Source organism: Cydia amplana, chromosome 16, assembly GCF_948474715.1.
Source record: "Cydia amplana chromosome 16, ilCydAmpl1.1, whole genome shotgun sequence".
In the NCBI taxonomy this organism is placed as follows: domain Eukaryota; kingdom Metazoa; phylum Arthropoda; class Insecta; order Lepidoptera; family Tortricidae; genus Cydia; species Cydia amplana.
In genome coordinates this window covers 11,073,632-11,090,996 of record NC_086084.1, presented here as the reverse complement: position 1 = coordinate 11,090,996, position 17,365 = coordinate 11,073,632, and the positions used below count along the sequence as shown (strand labels likewise).

The 17,365-nt window shown below is 38.0% G+C and overlaps 2 protein-coding genes across 2 annotated transcripts; one reads left to right on the top strand and one right to left on the bottom strand.

The window, feature by feature from the left end:
* Positions 1–1,232: 1,232 nt before the first annotated feature.
* LOC134655000 (UDP-glucose 4-epimerase-like) lies at positions 1,233–11,818 on the top strand. The gene is made up of 8 exons (XM_063510454.1): positions 1,233–1,385; positions 6,326–6,579; positions 7,167–7,280; positions 9,109–9,285; positions 9,398–9,578; positions 10,251–10,339; positions 10,518–10,710; positions 11,661–11,818. Exons 2-8 carry the CDS (start codon positions 6,340–6,342, stop codon positions 11,750–11,752), a joined length of 1,086 nt encoding a protein of 361 aa, XP_063366524.1. The 5' UTR covers positions 1,233–1,385; positions 6,326–6,339; the 3' UTR covers positions 11,753–11,818.
* A 705-nt stretch (positions 11,819–12,523) lies between these two features.
* On the bottom strand, positions 12,524–16,024 carry LOC134655221 (N(6)-adenine-specific methyltransferase METTL4). The gene is made up of 6 exons (XM_063510673.1): positions 15,769–16,024; positions 15,453–15,676; positions 15,103–15,231; positions 14,249–14,423; positions 13,582–13,744; positions 12,524–12,683 (listed from the first exon to the last, which is right to left on the bottom strand). Exons 1-6 carry the CDS (start codon positions 15,970–15,972, stop codon positions 12,544–12,546), a joined length of 1,035 nt encoding a protein of 344 aa, XP_063366743.1. The 5' UTR covers positions 15,973–16,024; the 3' UTR covers positions 12,524–12,543.
* Between the last annotated feature and the right edge of the window lie 1,341 nt (positions 16,025–17,365).

Genomic DNA, 17,365 nt, shown 5'->3' with positions numbered 1-17,365 from the left:
ACTAAAAGTTGCCTGATTTTACGGTACCTATTTGTAAGACAGCGATAAAATACATAAATTTACTAATTGAGGTTGACATTCTGTAGTATAGAAAGTACCTACATTAACTAATTCCGATCGAGTGCCAGTTCAAACAATTTTTTTGCAATTCAATTAAACTGTCAAATTTTTTCTGTGGTCTAAGTACCTACTCGTAACCCCTCGCGATCTTCATGATTCGGTCGGGTCAGTTTTAAACCACGCCTTAGGCATTAGGTCAAAGATTTTCGGTCAACCGAGTTCCCAGTAGCAGATAGTCGAAAGTGAAGATCGGCGTTATTCATAAACGTCTGCTAACTTAATCAGTTGACGATCGTCGTTTGTCCCTATCTGTCTTTATGCCATAGAGAAGGACATACGACGATCATCAGCTGATTAATTTAGTAGACGTTTATGAATAACGCCGTATAACATATAGTCTGGCAGGCAAGGCCGTAACGGGATTGTGGCCCAAACTAGCCCATCCGTCCAAGTTATGTGGTTACGGTATTCTGCTGCCAACTTATCTGCGTCCGCTAGAGCTTTACTGCCTTGGAATAGGGTAGATTATTGAATGGTGAGGAGATGAGTTAGTGTGGTGGATTTGTAGCTTCAATGGCGGCGAGGTCACTGTCGGAGACTGGACCCGGCTGCTGTCACACCGTAGCGAAGCTTATAGATGGTAGTTATGTGCTGATGCTCACATATATTTATGGAGAAGAGTTCGAATCGAGGGGTGAGCAGTAAAACCCGATAGGTAAGCCTAGATAGTTTTTCATTCATTCATATTCATATGTGACGTGCGTGGAGTTCTTATTTGAATAAATAAATAACCCGACTTATCGAGTACTGCTCACCCCTTTTTCTTGTGCCACCATTAAAGGATTTACGTTATCACCTAGATAATTGGAAGAGGGGAAGTGGGGGGAGGGGGTATTATCACAAAATTGTTCTGGAGCTGGTGGACTAGCTAACGAAAAAAAATGTACCGGGGACAGATGCTACATACGAAAGGTTTAAGTATCGATTAGCGTTTTATATCAACGATTGTCACCTTGGCTAGGCCCCAATGTAACCGTCGTACAGTCAGCAGCAGAAGAAATGTACACCAGGATCTCTTAGCTACATCTACAACTCAACTGCATGTATGTATCCCCCAATTGCCTTCATCAAGATTCGCATCACGTGTGACAGAGGACCAGGGTTTGCAATGAGCAGTGACGTGTGCGCTGGCGCGTTAGATGCGCGTGCGCGTGCTGCCGGCGCGAACGCGTTCCTTTTTTTAATATTTTTAAAACCGTTTTTGTAACGTGCCAGTGCGTGCAGTGAAGTGTATAGTTGATGGGAATTGGGAATTAGGAATAGACGTAAGTACTTACTTAAGTTTTGTGTTATTGTAGGTGGCATGGTAAAGATTTTCGTGAAAAAGTTTCCTTGATGGACGTATAACTATTAAGTTATGACTTAATTATTCTTGGGAGACTCTAATGGTTATCTTTTTTATTCGAAATCTAACTAAAAGGCTAGGTTTTCTTAATAACTGAGCTCTTGCAATATACTTATTAAGACTATTGGGTAGGACTGGATTAAAGTCAAAAGTTTCAGAAAGACGTAAAAATATATTTCTTATAAAAGCTATTATTTTAATGAATTGTTAAAAATATATGTTTGTTAATTAGTATATTAAACTATCTCTATATACTTAGCTACGTATTTGAGATGGAACCATTTCCACATGCCTCATCTCCGGTAGTCATTCCGCATAAACTAAATGACTTAAAACCGGTCGTTTCTCAGTACACATGAATCATTCATTCATTACGAGATCATCCTGTATAAGCATCTGCTTTTAATATAATGGCCGGCTGTTTAATCAAATGTCAAAGTCATTAGTATGAGATGAGAATGTGTGCAATTATTTTCCACGACGAGTTGATGTTTTTTCTCGGTAGATGACACTGTTATCAAAACAGAAATAACTGATTCGCGCAACAGAAAATATATCTATAGGTACCTATAGGGTGCCTAAACCTAAAACATAAGCCTTGCGAGTTGTGTTAGATCAAATTTAAAGTAAAACTTTGTTAATACTGCGGTTGAAATTATTCTTCGTTAATAATTTTGGAAGTAAGTGCCGACACACGAGTAATTTTGATATAACAAAAAGGAAGTCACCAAACAGCCCAGCTCTGAAATCGGGTGCAGGGTGGAAGTGACTAACTTTTTGAATTTACCCCAATGAACCTTTTGTATATTTCCGCATTTCAATTTTAAATGCACTGATGTTATCGTGTAGGTATCAAGATTTCCATCAACATCTTTCTAATTGAATTAAATAATTATGTTATGATCGATATCATTTAATTGATGATAGGTACACATCAACATTTGTGATAAGTTTAATTGCTTGTCGGCTTCTTTTAAATCTATTTTTTTAATATGTCAACTAATGTCAAGTGAAATCTTAATTCGATCGGAGAATCTGGGGTAACTAGGTACCTTTATTCACAAAGTAAAACAACACAATCAATCTGAACACTAGTTGACTAGTGTTGTAGTATTACAACATAGCTCTCTTCATAGTCTTCATTCCTAATTACTGTGGTCATAACATAACACTCATAACATTGCACCGAGGGTGAATGAACCAAACCCCGACAGAAAAACGTAAAATAATGCGCCGGCGTCGACGCGCTTGCAGTTTACGAGTATGTCAACTTTCCAAACCTCGCATCTAGGTGTAACTTTGGTTTGATAGTGAACTTTAGGCTTTTGAATTTAGAGTTAATTTCATGATAATATAAGTAGTAAAATGACGTTGAGAAAGAAAATAGATGATTTAGGATAATCGATTACAAACAAAATATGTGCAAATAGCACCTATCAGCACGCTAAACGTTCAAATCCGTAGGTACAGCTCCTTTTGCGTGATTGATCAACGGACATCCAAGTATCAATACATAAAATTGTTCACATTACCAATATTAGTAGGACGGCAGGACTAATTTCCGTTTAGTTGCCTAATAATAAGGCTGCAAAATAATGTTATCTTCGGCATAAATATGTACCTAAATTATGTATGTATATATCTATCGATAAGCGTCACCAAAATCTAATCACTTGTATTATGCCGTGATTTAAGCAAATACGATTATCTGTTTTGATATCGTCGTGACCATATCTTCGTCACTTAGACTTAGCTAAAGACTTGTAATAGGTATGTAGTTAGGCAGTATACCTATTATTGGTGTAGTAGGTGTATTCCAACATAAGTTTTTTTTATACCTAATTAGTGAAATATATTCCGTTACGTATAGGTAAATAGTTAAGATTAAAATTGTGATTCAGTTCAGATAATGTTGGTTAGGCAATGATAATCAACAATCGGTCTGTGGCTGTGGATACTAAATAATTCACTATTTCTTTATTAGTGAAAGAAGTTGGAGACGGAACTCCCGTATTTTTTATAGTTAAAGGTAGGGTGCGTGTTTAATTTGTTTTTTTCTTTATACGTGTACGTAGTGCTATACCCGAAGGGCTTACCAAGCCTCGGCTGTCTGTCTGTCGGTCAGCGAGCTGTATCTCATCAGTCATCATTAACTTAAACGGGATTAAATTTTTCTCAAAGCGGCAAATGGCACTATAGTTATTTGTACAACAAGAGATCAAAGTTTGATATTTCTTCGAGTGCTTATTTTGAGTCCCGTGCAAGCGAAAGATTCTATACTAGATTCACGAGCGTAGCGAGTGAATCTAATTTAGAATCTTGAGCGTAGTAAGGGACTCAAAAGCGCACGAGATGTAAATAACTTTGATCTCGTGTAGTTCACAAAACTTTTCACCTCAGCAGTGAGAACATATTAGAGAACCCGAAAAATGTATTCCTTCTTCATCACTTACCTCTATTCACTCATGTTTTCTTAAGATATACCAACAATTAAGTTTTCACCTCATCAGCTCGAACAAGGGTACTTTGCTACTTAAAAACAGTGAGCAAAATCGAATTTTGCTCACTGAGTGAGCAAAATCGCATTTTGCTCATTTTGTCTCACTCAGTGAGCAAAATGCGATTTTGCTCACTGTTTTTAAGTAGCAAAGTACCCTTGTTCGAGCTGCTGAGGTGAAAAAATAATTTCTATTGCTATAATTAACTGTGACTGTAAGTATAACAAGAAAAAAACACAACAATTAAAAATCTTACATCCATTCATGCTCACAAACTATATTAAATATAAAATCTAATAACATTTTCCGAAGAATAGCAGAGTTCAACGTCTGCAAGCTACAACCACAAAGCGGGATAAATTATATCTAAACAATGGCTTGCAAAATTGTGCAAACTACGTTTAGCAAGACGTTAATAATTAGCAAGCACAAGGGTACACAGTAGTAATTCATATATACCTACCAGTTCAAAAATGGAGTCTAAAATAAAGGCAATTAATAAGATGATAAATATAATCTCTATAAAAAATGTCGCAAAACATAACATAATTATAAGATTATGGATACCAAAATTCTTACATTTTATGCAGTTTTAGATAATTTAAAAGTTTGAAGAATGGTGCTAAATGCTGTTTTCAAGGAGCACACAATTTTATATAGGTACTCAACTGCATTGCTTGTCCGTCACTTAGCAGGACTATAATAACTAGCATCCACTTAGCTTAGGGCGATGGCTTCTGGTTATAGCGATGGCGGTTGGCTCCTAAAATAGAACAACTGGGCAACATCCTTTCTGTTATAGCTTCACTGAACTATTGAAAAAAATATATGCATAATACGGGGTGCTTTTCACAACCCTTAGCCAATGTTTGCGGCGTAATTTAAATTACCTATATTTATAAGTCATACTGAGTAAATCTAGGTTAATGGGTCCAACCCCCAAATATCGAAATAGTTTTTCTCAGTTGATGTATTTTCCAAAATTGCGAAATTTACAAAAGAGGAAAGTTTTTCGACATTTTAGTATAGGGACCAAAATCGTCCGACCCTAAAATGGAAAATTATATTAGGATAGTTATTTTTTCCTTTAGCTATTTCTTACGTTTTTCTTAAAAATTTCCAAGAACCAAGTACCTACTACCTACCTCGTACCAGGAAAATACGATGTTTTTATATCAGTCCAAATCAATCTTATCACCGATTGATTGCTCTTAAGTAGTAAATCATGTTTTGTGATCGTGTCTTCCTTGATTGCTGATAGAACGTGACTGCCACATGGTCACTTCCGTAGGTTTAATGGGATATTGTGTGCATCAGACTGCCCAAAATTAAATGCTAACTCAATTATGCATCCTATAATAATTTTATCTTCACCAATAAAAACGCCTCATTGTGCCCGTTCTCATAGATTCATAGATGCTAGCGCATATAAAAGGGTTAATATTTTATTTACTGCTTTATGAAATCGGTTTTTCTTTTTTTAAATGGTTAATTATAAAGAGAAAACAAAATAATACGAGCTCACCGCTTGCGTAAATTAGGCCCTGTTGGCAAAAGGAAACTTGTTCTCATGCCAGTAATGCCTATTGGCATTTATTGTTTTAAAATCTCGCAATTTCTCTTAGGTCTCTTATCGACCAAGAAAATTCGACGTTAAGTTTACCTGCTGTAACAGGTTACACATTTAAAGAGGGAATTACAAAACCAACCATATATTCGGCATCAGTAGTCCACAATACCACTTGTCTCATAAAGTTAAGAAAGATGCCAATAAAGATGGTGTTTAGTGGTGTCCTTGATTAAGTCGTCAACTTTCTATTTACTTATATACACTCGCGGCCGTCGAACGCTTGGCATCATCTGTAGAAACGACACTGATTAAGCGAAAACTAATATCGTGCATAAAACAACTCCTACATCACGCAATGTCTCCATTAATTGGGAAATAAAGTACATTGATGATGATTATCACCAGAACAAAACGCCGATCGCTGATGCCGATTTGTTCAATATACCTGTTTGTCTTGTGGGTACGGTACTTGTCGTTATACCGTTAATAAGCAGCCGAATGTGAACAGAAAACACAAATATTACAAATAGCGACGTAGGTATATGTTAATGTTAGACGTGTTAGGAATTAAGAACATTGACTTTCAAGGATTGGCAATTATTATGTGCAATAGATAAAAAAAAATCCCTCAGAAAACACGCGCTTCAGCAGATTTCACTAAATTCTTTCCATGCCAGTACAGACAAAGCATACGACTTTCTGATTATGGATTAACTGAACAACAAATTATGTTTCGTTTAGTGTGTGTGACTATTTTGAGACCAATTAATCAAAATCAATCTTTATTTCCAGAGCAACAAGGCACAATGCCGCGCTTCAAGACGATACTCGTGACCGGCGGAGCCGGCTACATAGGCAGCCACTGCGTTGTAGACTTAGTCCAGGCTGGACACGAAGTTGTGGCTATCGACAACTTCGCAAACGCAGTGGGGGATGATGAAGGGTCACCAGCGCTGAGGAGGGTGGAAGAGATCACAGGGAAGAAGGTCACGTTTTACAAGGCGGATCTGCTTGATAAGCCGCAGATCAGGGACATTTTTGACAAGGTAAAAAGTGGCTCATTGATAAACCAAATCATAGGGGGCCCTGAAGCTGTAGCTATATTGATAATGATAATCTAGCAGACGCAGTAAGGGATGATGAAGGCTCCCTGATACGAGGAGAGTGTAAGAAATCACGGGGAAGTAGGAAGTAAGGAGACAAACACATTTTGCAAAGCCGACCTGCTGGATGTTTTAGCCGCAGATCATTTTAGTACGTAGGTATTACCCTCATTAGGTACCTCGGTCGCTTCATGTATTCGTATACTCATCGTGGCTTTCAACACCAGCGAAGTGCCCAAACTGGAGCCAATTAAGTTTTAGTCTAGCGTCTGTCTGCATTCTAAGTGTCTAATAATGAACAATCGGGTGGGAAACTAGGTTCTTTAAAAGCCCCTGATAAGGAATCGCCAGGCCATTGTCTTAATAAAATCTTTCTCACATATCAATCAGAGGGCCTACCGCGAACCACGCTCGTCGTGTTGCCTCTCTGGCGCACTTGTGAATTCGTACTTAAGTGTGACAGGGTGGTAACACGTCGAACGTGGTTCGCGGTAGGCCCTCAGGTGTCAGGTTTTGTGTGTCTTTTCCAGCACCCAATAGACTGCGTCATTCACTTTGCGGCGTTGAAAGCGGTCGGGGAATCTATGCAGCAGCCCCTTCTGTACTACCAGAACAACCTGCTTGGAATGCTCAACCTACTCGAGGTAAGAATTCTAAAAGTCTATAGGGGTTTACTATTAAAATAAAGGTCTTATCTGAAGCCAAATCGATTCATTTGAAAGTAGAGTCTTAGCCGAGAACATAATATCAATAAGAGTGATGTAATCAAACCATAAGGCGAAATTAACAGGTCTTTTATAAGGAAAACTTACATTTCCTACCTAAAATTGCATCGTTCAACTTAATTTATTTCAATTCAAGACATTAAGGATGACAATCCTACAAAATCTAGGCCATTGTCTGATACAATGAGTTAAGCAATAGACCTATAGATAAAATACGAGGGGTATTCAAAATATTCTCGGTATGAGAATGAAAACAAACAAGTACGAAAAGTTTGATATTTTTATTTTTCAATATACTCCCCCCCTATGTTCATACACTTAAAAGATCGATCAATTATTTTTTTTAATCCCTCGTAAAAATATTTTTTATCTTTCGTGTAAAAATGCTCCTCCACTGCCGCCTTCAATGCTTCATCGTCAGAAAATTTATTTCCACGCAGATCCTTTTTAAGATTGGGGAGCAAAAAGAAGTCGCTGGGGGCTAAGTCCGGACTATACGGTGGGTGAGTAACAGTTTTAAACCCACGTTCAACAATAGCTGCCTTGGCAATATGAGCAGTATGGACGGGGGCGTTGTCATGCAGAAGCAGAATACCTTTGGTTAACTTTCCTCGCCCCTTTTCTTTAATTACATCCTTTAATTGACGTAGAATGTTAGCGTAGTACTGTCCTGTGATATTTACACCTTTTTCTTTATAATCGATTAGTAATACTCCTTCACAATCCCAAAATATCGTGGCCATGACCTTGCCAGCTGAAGGGATGACCTTCAACTTCTTGGGATGAGCTGAACCCTTAATGTGCCACTGCATGGACTCTTGTTTACTCTCTGGGTCATAATGATGAACCCAGGTTTCATCTCCAGTAACTATTCTTTGCAGCACCTCATCAGGATTTTCACCGCACAGGTCAATAAAATCGGAACAACAAGCTACACGCATGTCTTTTTGAAGCCGAGTCAGCATTCGCGGAACCCATCTTGCACTTACTTTTGACATATTAAGATGGTCATGTATAATATCATGTACGGTACCAATAGAGAGATTGGTTACTTGTGCTATAGATTTTACCTTCACTCGACCATCTTCCAATATAAGTTTTTCCACTTTATCAATATTTTCTTGTGAAGTAGCTACTACAGGCCGGCCAGGTCTAGGGTCATCTTCAATACTCTCCCTTCCGCGTTTAAACTCGCTTGACCACTTTTGAATGGTAGATAAAGAAGGAGCAGACTCACGGTAAACACAATCCATTTCCTCTTTTATGGTTTTTTGATTTTTACCCTGTTTTGTCAAGAATTTTATCACGCATCGATGTTCTAATTTAGTTAACATTGTCAATTCGCACAGGATGTTCATGTTTGTTCAGCAATTGCAGAAAAACAAAAGACTATCTCGGTTCGAATTATACTTTTTTTTAATGTCAATGAATAAACCTTAGCGGCCAGTAACGAAAGAAATTTTAGAAGAGGTCGTAAGATATCAATACCGAGAATATTTTGAACGCCCCTCGTAGATCAGAATCCACGCTATGTGGCCCGTAAAGTTTTACGTCTGGTACTTAGAGAGTCTAGCAATAGTAGCAATAGACCAATAGATAAATAGAATAGAGTCCACGCTATGTGACCCGAAAAGTTTGACGTAAAGTACGGCCATACGTCACTGCCAAGAGTGCCAAGTCGATGCGAACATACCTTGGTACCGTCTGCCGTATTTTACAAAAAGTAACTATTCACACTATTTTCTAGATAATGCGTTCACACAACTGCTTCCAATTGGTATTCTCATCATCATGCACCGTGTACGGCGAGCCGAAACATCTGCCGATCACAGAAGACCATCCAACGGGGAGCATCACGAATGTCTACGGCAGGACCAAGTACTTCATTGAAGAGATGCTCAAGGATCTGAGCACAGCTGATAAGGTTGGTGTTATTACTAAGACATTATTTATTACTGAAAAGTAGGAAAAATATTAGGTACCTAAAGACGACTATGTAGTTTGGTAATATGTATAAAAATAAAAACATTTTTCAGAGATGGAACATAATATCACTGCGCTACTTCAACCCCGTTGGCGCTCATCCTTCCGGCCTGATAGGCGAAGACCCGACCAAGGAGTTCACAAACCTGATGCCTTTCATGGCGCAAGTGGCTCTGGGCAAGAAGCCAGTTCTCACGGTCTTCGGGAACGATTATCAGACTCCTGATGGCACTGGTAAGTATTTAAAAGCCCTTGTCTCATCTGAGGTCTGTATAGGCTTGTAAATTGTGAAAGAGATGGAACATAGCTCTCCGATACTTCAATTAACCCCGTTGGCGCTCATCCCTCCGGCCTGATAGGCGAAGACCCGACTAAGGAGTTTACGAACCAGATGCCCTTCATGGCGCAAGTGGCTCTGGGCAAGAAACCAGTTCTCACGGTCTTTGGGAACGATTATCAGACTCCTGATGGCACGGTGAGGATCATTTAAATGTCGGGTAATTCCGAAAATTCCATCATACTAAAACTTTACGACAATTTCGGAATTAGCCGATAATCTGGATTAGGTACTCGGTATGATCCGAATAAACCCTACAAATTACAGACAAAGGAATATTGATTTGTAAAGTACCTACTCTAAAATATTGTATAAATACTTCAGCTGTCAAGCGTCGTAATTTTTAAGCGTCTCAATACCTATTCCTTTTTCCATGTTGCAAAGTGACCACTCTGAACTGCTAGCAACCCTTGCCTCCCGTGGAGAATAAACTGCTGTAACTTACTTGTATTACATATTTACAGAAGTCCCTTTTCAACTTCATTTATTAGTAGAAAGAGACTACCACTTCATTACAACCACATTACAATACAACTTACAATCTTAAAACTCGTAACTCTGATCCACAGGTGTGCGAGACTACATCCACGTCATGGACCTGGCCAGCGGACATGTTGCAGCTTTGAACCTACTCAGCGAAAACCACGTTGGACTTAAGGTACTTTTCTTGACACTAAATAATGAATATACTTAGCTACACACTCGCAAATACAAAATGTTAACACTCGCCAAATAATCAAAAGATCCTTTGGATTCAACATTTCTCACGGGAACACGTAACCTGATCATAGACTATTATTCTATGACCTGATGGAAGATTTTTTTTAAATTTTCAGGTCTACAACCTTGGCACCGGCCGTGGCGTGTCCGTTAAAGAGTTAGTAGATGTGTTCGAGAAGGTGACCAACACGAAAATCCCTCTAAAGTACGAGGAGAGGAGAGTGGGAGATATCACCGCTATGTGGGCGGACGCGACGCTCGCCAAGAACGAGCTCAACTGGGTCACCAGGCATACCATCGAGGAGATGTGTAAGTTGTTATCCTTAAGCCCCGTCTCCATATCGCGCGGCAAACCATCGAACATTGGCTCGCGCGGCAGCCGCGCGCAATGGATACCGGGCTGCCGCGCGATCCAACTCGATGCGCCCGGTATCCATTGCGCGCGGCTGCCGCGCGAGCCAATGTTCGATGGTTTGCCGCGCGATATGGAAACGGGTCTTTAGATATACTTAAATATTCTAGACTAGAGGGTAATAAATACGAAAAATGCCCCTCGAGACCCAGGCATAGACAAAGTAAAAAATCTCTTCAGTCATTGGTGAACTTAACGACATTTAGGTAATCTGCTGCTGCTATGGACCTCTTTATAAATGAACTACTTTACATTAGGCAGGTATATGAAAGAGGCTAATAGATAGTTTGGAATAATTGAACAGATTAGTCTAAAATTCTTCCTCATGTAACTTGTTAAAAAAACAACGGGTTGCACTCAGGGAGTGCCGGCAGAAGTGAAAACTCAATGACTAGTGCAAAATGCACTATGTATAATTGAGGTTAACGCCATCTAGCGTTAGCGTTAATTACTTGAAACCCCTAAGCACATCACTGTTAGTACTTGACTTATATTAATACCAGTTAGAGCGAAACTCACTAGATGGTATTTAAATCAATAAAGAAAAACTCAATGACATTACATGTAACAGTTTTTCGATCAGGTCACGTGTCCGTCTTACGGTCACGTGATCGTCTTACGCTGTCTCGAGTTTAACATTTTTTCCCCACCTCAAATTATGTAAATTGTAAGTGGATGCAGGTTATTGAAGTGAAAACTTCTTTAGCGGCGCTGTGCACTTTTTGTGATGGGGAAAAAATTTTAAACTCGCGAGAGAGTAAGATGTTATTGAGTTTTCACTTCTGTCGGCACTCCCGGAGTGCAACCCGTTTTACACAAAAGTTTAATCAAGAATATAATATTCCAGGCACTGATTTCTGGCGATGGCAGACGATGAACCCGGATGGCTACCCCAAGAAAAACGTTAAGACCAGTGTCATTGTGAACGGAAAGAGTTAATTCACTTGGACACTACACTATGAACTATGTTACGCATACTTACTATTAATAAACTAGTATATTTAATATTTAACGTCTGTTTCTCATATTTCCTTACCTCAAATGGTACGTATAATATCCTCCTAAGGCCCAAGATCCTACCTATAGTACTTCTTCAGTTAGATGAAATTTAAACCATATTCAATTGGAACAGAGTTGCATTTCCTTTGTTTCGTTAAATTTTAAATAAAAATAAACTCTATTCCCTGCACTATAGGTTCAAATTTCAGTGGCAAATTTTGCCTTGCAATATGCCTTAGGAGGTTACGGTACCCAAATCCACTTCGGCGATGGTGCTACGTATATCCTAATTGGAAAATTTTAAAACAGACAGTTTGTCAATATTTTCATACACGTTCGGTACCAGCTCTGGCAAGTCAGGCTATACTAAAACCAAAACGTACGGGCTACCCAAAGCAGCACAATACTGAGGTACTTACATTTTTACACAACTGTGATGTCTGTGAGACGGCAGACTGAATTTGCTTCGCTGATTTTGTTATATTGAGAGCACCGTTATTTATACCAACGGGCGCAGCATGGTTCCATTTTTATCGCCTGTCACTATGTCTGTCACTTTCGCACTTACATATATACCTGTTAGAACGTGACAGGCATGGTGACAAGCGATAAAAATGCGACCGTGCTAACGCCGCTGGACCCCGAAGCGAGAGCTGAAGATGCAACCGGGACAAATGCTAAGAAGATTAGAGAGAGACAAAAAAACAAATGTTACCTTTCACTTTTATTCATCAACTAACTTTCTCATAGAGTGATACATGCTGCCATTTTAGCGGCTCGAAGCCAACGCTGGTCGTGTTTGGTAGGAGGTACCTCGCGAATAGCTCCAGTGTTTGAGGATTGCTTGTTTTCACGTAAGGCGATAGAAGTTCTGAAATGAAATAAAATATAACGTTAGAGACCAGAGAAAAGGTTTGTGTTTCTTGATGATATGAGGTTAGTTTTAACCATACCGTCTTTACCATAAGGGCACACGGGGCCCCCAAGGTTGTTACCTGTATATTTGATTACCCATAAATCCCATAATAAACAGAGGATCATAGTAAAAAAATGATAGTTTCATTAGCTTTCTTTACTTTCCAAAAGGGCCCCAAATTCTTATGTGCCCTGGGGCCCCAGCATAGTTTAAGACGGCCCTGCTTTTAACGATGAGTTTACAAAGGTGAGAATGAGCGAATTTAAAAGAATTTGTAAATAGGTAACATTCCATTTCACAACTAAACAAAACAGTTTATGGCCTGAAGAACTACAGAGCCGATCACTAGAGATTATTAATTTGCCTATAATATCGTATTTAGGTAGGTAGGTATGACATGCATTTGAAAATTGTAGAGTGGGCAGGACTCATAAAAGGGTTCCGTACATTAAGTCCGATTCACGCTTGACTGCACATTTCTAATAGGTTTTCCTGTCATCTATAGCCAAAGAACTATTTTGTGTATTTTTTCAAAATTTTAGACCCAGTAGTTTCGGAGATAAAGGGGGGGTGGAATGGTCGGACAGACAGACAGACGCACGAGTGATCCTATAAGGGTTCAATTTTTTTCCTTTCAAGTTATTAGTTTATTATGTATGTAACTAGGTACTGGAAGGGTCCTTCAGGAAGGTATATCCAGGAGCAGCAATGAAACACCGAGCTAGCTCAATCGCGTGTATTTCGGAACTGACATACCAATATGTTTAACCACCCTCTAGTCGGCGCATGTAAACTTAAGTCTACCCTATATTACATATATAACAGTACGGAACCGGAACCCTAAAAACTGTACCTAATAATGGAGGTTTGTGTGAGTGCAGAGCGCTCGGAACGCTGACGATTAACCGGTCTTCAGGCACCGTCACATCTCCCACTTTCCCCAATATGATCCTCTCGTAAGGTTGCCTCTTGCAACCCGTGCTAAAGTCGCATAGCGGCTCCATATTTGTTGTGACCTGAGGAAGACAATATTTAAAACATTTGAAGTAAGGACGCCAAGCATAAAGAATTTCGTACAACCTGCCATGTCCTTTGTCCTATGACCTATATATATCGCACGCGCGTAATTATGTTGCTGTCCCGCTCAAGATGCCAGTGGTCAATGCCACTATGCCTTCTACAATGAAAGCTAATACAATGTAAAGGCATTTATGGCATGTAGGTGTTTTAAAAAAGTACAATGCTCTTTTACCCTCTCAAAAACTAGATGGCGCTCACACTGTAGTTAAAAGCACTTATTAATTGTTTATAATATATAAAATATAATACTAACTAATTGTTTATTAGAGTACAATACCTAATAACGTGGATCCGCGTTCCGGCATACGAGAGGTTAAGCCATGTATATTAAAGTACAATGCCCTTTTACCCTCTTAAAAACTAGATGGCGCTCCCACTGTAGTTAAAAAGCACTACCCTACATTTTTGTCAAAGTATTTTTTACCCAAATTTTAACATACCTTCAACCAATACCAAGTAGTCAAGTACTCTACACCCCATTGAGGGAATATCATGTCTTTGACAGCAGCAATATTGCTCGGTGCGTTTGTGCACCACATGGCAACAAGGCAGTTTGGAGATAGAAGGTTCCTCACGGGTATGGACGCGATGTCTTCATTGTACATCATGGAGTAACTGAAAATTGGGAGCGGCAGATTAATTTTAAAAGTTAAGTATTAGAAGTTTTGCTTTGTTGCTAGTGGTAATATTTTAATTAAGAAATATGCCTTTGTTACTTTCAAATATGTTGTGTAATTTCAGTATAACACCAAAGTGTCAATTTATGGAACTTGCTATGTGAACAAAAGTCACTAGTAAATTCATATTTTTTGACAGTTTCAATATGGCGGTTTATTTACATAGTTAGCAAGTTCTATAGAATGACATGTTACAGTATTGAACTAACAAACCTAAAATTGACTAAGTATTTAAAAAATATCAAAGTACTCACTTTAAAGCTAGTAAAGACAGGTTTCCTTACCAGTACTAAAAAATATTTTTGTATCATATATTTATTTATTTTATGACATCAATCTTACATACAAATTAAAATTTAAAGGTGTTTAATATTTAAGCTGAGAATAAATTTAAAAGTGAAAATTTTCTGTCTTGGATGAGACTTGAACTCACGGCCTCTGGAGTTCAAGTTACAACCAACACAGTAATTTTTCCACTTTTAAATTTATTCTCAGCTTAATAGCATCGATCGCAGATGTTTCTGCATGTTTAAAAATTAAAAAATGTTTAATATTTGTTTACGTGTTTAATCCTTTGAGTGATGTTGTCTAAAAGAAAAATGATAATTTCAACAAACCTGAGCTTGTCATTAGCATGTTTCAGCCGCCTTATGTACTTATTCCACCAAGGAGGATCTGCTACCACTATGTCAAACTTACTGCCATTCAGTTTCTCACATTGCTCCTTTACACATCCACAATAGAATCTGAAAATTAAACCATAGTTACAAATGTTGTAGATATTTTCAGTGGCGTAGCTAGGAGTGGGTGAAGTGGGCCATCGCCCACAGTCTCGCACTTGAAGAGGCCTTGGGAATACACGTTGAAAGAAAAAGGCCTCGCAGATGCATCTACTTCACGGCTAGATTAGTTCACGCTACACCACTGCATATTTTACATTTTGCAGTTAAATTTTTATAATATTTACCTACAATTAGAAGGTATCAGGTATTGATTGTCTTTAATCGTACAAATAAGTGCAGAACCAAAGTTGTTTCCACCGTTTATGCCTTGATGATCAAACACAGTCGCCTCAAATAGCTTTTGTGCTAGATCCCGCACCTCAGTTGAACTGCTTTTTGCAGGACTTTGCTTCAATTTTGGTGGTACCTTCTTTAAAAATTGCTCGTACATATTTTTCACTCTTGAACACTGAAAATGTATTATAATTCATATCAGAGGTGAAAATTGTACGAATTGTACGAATTCTATTATTAAACATTCCACGGTTTTTAAGTACGTACTTCTTCATTTAACTCTTGATTTTGTAGTTTTCTCTTTCTATTAGGTACTTCTTTAATTTCTTTGTCAATAATTATACTAAACAAACACTGGTTAATTTCGTAAGCATTACTTTCGTCAGTGGAAGAAACATTACTATAAATCTTATTAATGTAGTTACTGTGATCTATTAATATATAACAGTTATTTTGGTATAGAACGCTCATTCTTTTATGGGTGTTTAAATTCGTAATAGTCTAAAACTAAAGAATTGAATCCGTATTTTTATTTTATTAAATACTGCCGGCTGCCCGGCTTTAAGAAAATCAACATAAAATTTTAGATAACTGTCAAATTACTGTCAATGTCAAATTCGTAACACAGAGAGCATGAGTATAGCAGCGATATAAACTTTACCTTGAACAGCTTGAGAAACTACTAGTGTTGCGGCATGTCCAGAATATTATTATCGATAAGAGTCATAATAGTAAAACAATATATAGTCCGTCAACCAAATCTTGTCAGTAGCAATGTAAAGCAAACTAAAGTAGGGCAACACTCAAAGAGCAGTATTGCGCTAAGAAAAGCAGCAATGTACATCGAACCAACAGATTTTTTTTTCCGCTGAGCGCGCCCTGCGTACGTCAATTCAAATTGTCACTCGCGGTTTATTGAAAAAAATTGAAACATGGACGGACAATTTAAAAGCGATGTTAAAACAATGTTAATCAAAATGATGAACAAATTTGAAGATATCAAAAACAACTGCTTATATTCTCTTTGTTCCCTATCTATGTCTTCTAAGTTTACTAAAATAAAATCATATCAAAATGCAGATAATTAGATAGTGCATATATTTGTTATTTACAATATAATATGCCACTTGTTAATGTAAATTAGTGTACTGTTCTGGATGAATATGACATACCTGTGTAATTTTTTTGATTGGTATATATTGTACAATATACATATTAAAAATAAAACAACTGATATTTGGGTGTTTATTTAATTTAAAGGTAAATAAGATAAGGGTCACTTTTCGACTTGGTTGCGTTGTACACGTACATAAACCGCCATAGGTAAGTATTGTCTGAAAAGATACTACCTACTACGAACGCCTTATATTGGGCAAGATTTAATCCTGCAACAAACATGTATGGATTAGGTAGATATTGCGAAAGAACGGCGATATAATCAAGGCTCTTATACTGTTTAAAAGGTTTACCTTTGTAAATAGTCACAACTGATTGCTGAAAATATTAGACATGTGGGCCTATGGACGGTTTCCAGGACACAATTTATGGTCTTGTTGGATAGATTTAGGCATACGTTTTAATTTTATTTATGCCTTTTAACCCTAAAACAAAAGACTGAACATAATCTTAAAAGTTCGAAAGAGTTCTTCCAATACTTGTCATAACCTCAATTTTTAGTAATGTTTACCATCAACAACGCCAACGAGCATGATTGTACATTGTAGGCCCCTTAGCTTTGCTTATTCTTATTTAATGTATTGGTATTTAATGGTGACAGCAGAAATATCTCTTGAAACAGAAACGATTCAGAATGAAAACAAATAAGGTGACGGCTGTCGTTCACGATCCACATTCCACAGATAAA

Bases quoted from the DNA above. Each gene is read 5' to 3' on its own strand.
- LOC134655000 (XM_063510454.1), top strand. From the start codon at position 6,340: ATGCCGCGCTTCAAGACGATACTCGTGACCGGCGGAGCCGGCTACATA. The intron at 6,580-7,166 runs GTAAAAAGTGGC...TGTCTTTTCCAG, and splicing joins TCAGGGACATTTTTGACAAG to CACCCAATAGACTGCGTCAT. The intron at 9,579-10,250 runs GTAAGTATTTAA...TCTGATCCACAG, and splicing joins TCAGACTCCTGATGGCACTG to GTGTGCGAGACTACATCCAC.
- LOC134655221 (XM_063510673.1), bottom strand. From the start codon at position 15,972: ATGAGCGTTCTATACCAAAATAACTGTTATATATTAATAGATCACAGT. The intron at 15,232-15,452 runs GTAAATATTATA...TTTAATTTTCAG, and splicing joins CTGATACCTTCTAATTGTAG to ATTCTATTGTGGATGTGTAA. The intron at 12,684-13,581 runs GTACAGTTTTTA...ATTTCATTTCAG, and splicing joins ACACAAACCTCCATTATTAG to AACTTCTATCGCCTTACGTG.